Source organism: Cibotium barometz, chromosome 12 (genome assembly GCF_041138505.1).
Source record: "Cibotium barometz isolate CiBa-2024 chromosome 12, ASM4113850v1, whole genome shotgun sequence".
Taxonomy (NCBI): Eukaryota; Viridiplantae; Streptophyta; class Polypodiopsida; order Cyatheales; family Cibotiaceae; genus Cibotium; species Cibotium barometz.
Genome location: NC_141057.1, coordinates 4,232,752 through 4,237,245, shown reverse-complemented (window position 1 = coordinate 4,237,245; position 4,494 = coordinate 4,232,752). Strand labels below are relative to the sequence as shown.

General features: G+C 42.7%; 1 protein-coding gene across 2 annotated transcripts; it reads left to right on the top strand.

Annotated features, from left to right (window-relative positions):
* Positions 1–810: 810 nt before the first annotated feature.
* On the top strand, positions 811–3,433 carry LOC147632967 (uncharacterized). Of its 2 annotated transcripts, none has more exons than XM_086805966.1 (5): positions 811–1,316; positions 1,914–2,020; positions 2,124–2,256; positions 2,333–2,527; positions 2,671–3,433. In XM_086805966.1, the coding sequence occupies exons 1-5, from the start codon at positions 999–1,001 to the stop codon at positions 2,926–2,928; spliced, it is 1,011 nt and encodes a 336-aa protein (XP_086662092.1). In that variant the 5' UTR covers positions 811–998; the 3' UTR covers positions 2,929–3,433. The 2 variants fall into 2 exon arrangements, with proteins under 2 accessions (XP_086662092.1, XP_086662093.1); XM_086805967.1 differs by having other exon boundaries at positions 850–1,316; positions 2,342–2,527; positions 2,671–3,079.
* Positions 3,434–4,494: the final 1,061 nt, after the last annotated feature.

Sequence of the window (4,494 nt, the reverse complement as noted above, 5' to 3'; positions counted from 1 at the left end):
AGAATTGTGTGATCACATACGAGCTTGATCTAGAGGTCCTGTGAAAAACTGAGTTGCTTGTATTGATGCTACGACCTCTCTTAATAAATAGAGGCTGAAAGGTTACAAGTGGAGTCACGACTCGAATGCAAGGATATGGCTCTTAATCAAAGAGTCACACAAGTCTTTTCCAGGGCGAAGAGTCGCATCCTTTAGATGAGACATGTCCATTTATAATAACCCTTTGCGACGACGAAGTCATGTCCTTTAGATGAGACATGTCCATTCATAATAACCCTTGCGACGATGAAGTTGTCCTTTCAATAATGTCTTTTCACTAATAATCAATGACTAAGGTTTAATTAAGGTAATTAGAAGAGATTAGTCAAAAAAATTTGAATCTTGCTTTGAAAGTAGAGAAGTACACATGTTATCACCCACACACATAAGAAAGTAGAAAGTACACATGTTATCACACACACACACATAGGTGCCATCGTTTGCACAAGAGAGATTCAAATCCACAACCTGGGGACTCTTGAACTCGCTACACTAACACACGATCGACGATCGTGACATATTTTACGTGTATATACAAAAAGACTTGGAAACGCTATTATCGTTTGTTCAAGAAAAGGTTTGTCCTTCTCTATAGGCATGTGCATGTGACACAAGCACGAACACAAAACAGCTTTACATCAGTCTGGGCCACTCAGTCTCCTTCAAAAAGGAGAGCTTTGCCACCAACTGCAGAAATGCAGCCTGTGATGAATGATAATTACGTGGGCCTCCGCCATAACTTTAACCAGGGTTAAGCAAAGATGACCGTTAGTTTTTAGAAAAGCACTACCCGCACCTCAAATGGGAAAAGAGGGTTTTATGGAGCTGCAGTCCAAATGGTATCCATCATTGTCATCGCCATAGCCATTTCTGTTTAAGATCTGTTGCATAAGTTTCTCCACCGAGCTGGCGGCCTGTTTTCCTTTCTCTTCCCTTGCTCAACCCCCCTTTCTTCTCTCATGGCTCTGCGCAGCCTCAATTCCATCACCCCGGAACGCAAGAAAAGCATGAAGAAATCTCGAATGGTGGCCATCGCTGGAGCTCCGGGCGCTAACGATGAGAACGTGGACCTGCTCTGGAGCCCTAATCGGTTGCTGGCTCCCCCCGCCACCATCTGCGCCATCACCTCTCCACCTTCCTGCAAACCCTCGCCATTACCGGCTTGCAGTGACACACCCGCTCCTCTTGCTTCTCCTGCAGAGGACACCTGCGCAGAAACCGAGTATATCCTCTCGGAAAATCTCCCAGATCTGGCGGATGTCGATGGTCATATCAGCGTAAGAGGACCCCTCCCCCCGACCCGCACTTGCTCCTGCTCAGTGGATGCTATGTGCGTTTTGTTTTGGACTTCTGCTTCTACCTACGTTTACACTTGGATTTCAGCTACCTGGTTTAACTGGTGCCTTTTTTATTTGCATCTCAAAAATCTCTGCTAGGTTAATCCTGGATGCGTTTATGCCGTTCAATTTGAAGCCCTACTTCCAAGTGTTTTTCTTTGCATGTCGGAGATGTATGCCGATCTTGATCTGCCTGCGTTAAGCGGTCTATTTTGCAATCTGAAGCTAGATCCAAGCCACTTGTCTCTTTTCATCATGAAACGTTTCGCAAGTGTTAGTGGTGCCCGTTTTTTTGCATGTTCATCTGCATGTGTAAGAGTTTGGAGCCCGAAATTTCAAGATAGGTGTATCTGAATTGAATTCTGAAGGTGCTGCATGTTTATTAATGTTTGCATATTAAGATTACTGTCTCGCTGTGGTGTGCTATGCGTGAGGTTGGAAGATACAATACCGTATGTCATTTAGGAAGATACTAGGTGTTGTTTTAGGAAGATACTAGGTGTTGTTTTAAATTCTGATCTTAAGGTCTTGCTTCAGACGTTGTTGGAACGGCTAGATTCAAAGGCTTGGTTGAAAGTGTGCGAAGCCATAAACAACATGCGGCAGTTGTCCATCTACCATGCATCTTCTCTTCTGCCGCTTCTGTAAGCTAAGAAATTCTTGTCTGTACTGTTTTGATGATGTTGGGGTGTCATAACTGAGGCAATTTGCTGTCTGTTACCCGCTTATGTATGTGTATGTGCTTAGGGAGAAAGCAGTTCCACTTCTAAACAAGGCAATGAAAAATCCAAGGAGTGCACTTAGTAAAACTGCAATCATGGCTTCTGCCGACTTATTCAGGGCGTATTCAGATACAATTCTGACATTCCTGGAGCAACTGGTAACTAACTATCTTGCAGTCATTTTTCTTTCTTAAATGGTTATTCTTCTCTTTCTAATTTTTGAAGAAAATACAGCTGCTGCAGCTCCTATTGAAGGCATCTCAGGACAAGAGGTTTGTGTGTGAGGAAGCTGAGAGATCTTTGGAAGTCATGACTGCATGGCTTTCTCCGGCCGCTTTGTTGGTGCAGTTGCAGCCTTATGTGACACATTGTAACCCTAGGGTTCGTGCAAAGGCTGCATCCTGTGTTTATAGATCTGTATCAAAGCTTGTAAGTTTCAGAATCTCTCCTGTGTTAACAGTGCCAGTCTTCCATTCCTTTTATGGCTGAGAACAGTGTGCTTGAAATACCATCACCTTGTTCTACTGCCAGTGTCTTTTCGTCTTGTAAATACTGCTCTCGGTAATGTACAGGGGTCTGAAGGCATCAAGGAATATGGCTTCGAGCCTCTGCTGCATATTGCTGCATCTCAGCTGAACGATCAACTTCCAGAGGCTCGCGAATCTGCTCGAAAGCTTGTGGCAGAAGTTTATGCTGCATACCCTGGCCCCTCTCTGAGTGAAGAGCCCTTTGATTCTGTCTCAGATCAGCAAGACTGGCACCAGTTTTGCAGCACACAGTTGTCTTCGCGTGTTGCACAGGCTATTCTGCGACTAACCTTGAGTCCCTGATTACCCAAAATTGGGTTTCCAGACGGAAGATTGTAGCAAATGTGATGTTACGCAGAGAGTTCAGTCGAGCAAAAATTATAAGAACTTCGCTCTCTCGTCTTTCGTGATTTCAGCGTGTTAAAAGTAAATCAAAGCCGAGTGATGTCCAGCTTACACGTTCTCGTAGATAAGTCATGTTCTCTTGTATTTGTCCTGGTAAGTAAACCAGTGCCAATGATCTCCATAGTACATGTGTTCATGTAACACATGTACTGTTGTGTCATCAGATTTATCCACTGGAGCTGCACGAGCGACTTCTGTTTCTACATCCTGTGGAGGCTGTGTCATCTGTAATTTTTTACTTTCATGCATTTATAATCGTTTCATCAACGTCACTTTGATGAATAGATGGTATGTGATTTCTCACTATGTTTGGGGTTCTGTGTAACTGCACGGGCATGTGTGAGCACATGCACATTGCCCATGCCCGGTTCACATCTGAGATCATAATAGAATTTTTCTTGAGAACCTCTAGTGGATATCTGCCTGTATTTTGTGCAAAGTTTCATAAAAATCTCCTTAGTTCAGAGAATTGGTTTCGACATAAACTTAATCTAGCGTTTCCTTTAATCACTCTTTCCATTTTGTTTGTGGAGGTGTGGTGTATGTGCTCTCTTTGTTGAGGGTATTTAAGTTTCTATAATATAAAGATGGGCTGGTTTTTGTTGTTTGACTTGCCCACTGTTTCCTTAACAGTGGTGGGTGTACTCTCGTTGTTGAGGGTATTTAGGTTTCTATAATATAAAGATGCACTGGTTTTTGTTGTTTGACTTGCCCTTTGTTTCCTTAACAGCGATGCCTTTTTGCCAAGTATTCCTATGTGGCTCAGCTTGCTGCTTCCGGAAGTTTCCACCAACCTCCTTGGTTTCCTTGCAATGCATGCAATATAGAGATGTTCTCGAATGTCTGTCCCAAGCTTTGTACATAGTTACTTTGATTGTCGTGTGTGTGGTGCCTGACCTTTCGATAGCAAATGCCTTGCTAGCTAGATGCCGTATTTCCACTTCTCACCTAGTATGCAATGCCCATGAGGCGTTCTTGTGGCTTAGCAAAGTTAAATGATCTATTTTGTGCTCCACGGGTTTGTGTTGTAGTTTAATAACTTTAATGCTTTGGGGTGCTCTATCTTAAGCTTCTATCTTAACATGAAATATGTAAAGCATACCAAATTGGAATGCATATAAAGTATGAAGCATGTTAGCTTGGTAAGCAAGCCAAACATGCTTTCTTGCTTGAAAAGAATAGTATGTCGGTATAAAGCCATTGGATGTCATGTATGGATTGGTATGCATATAAAGCATGTGAAGCATGTTAGCTTGGTAAGCAAGCCAAACATGTTTTCTTGCTTGAAAAGTATGTCGGTTCAAAGCCATTGGATGTCATGTGTGGATTGGTATGCATATAAAGTATGTGAAGCATGTTAGCTTGGTAAGCAAGCCAAACATGTTTTCTTGCTTGAAAAGTATGTTAGTCTAAAGTCATTGGATGTCATGTGTGGATTGGCATGCAAATAAAGTATGTGAAGCA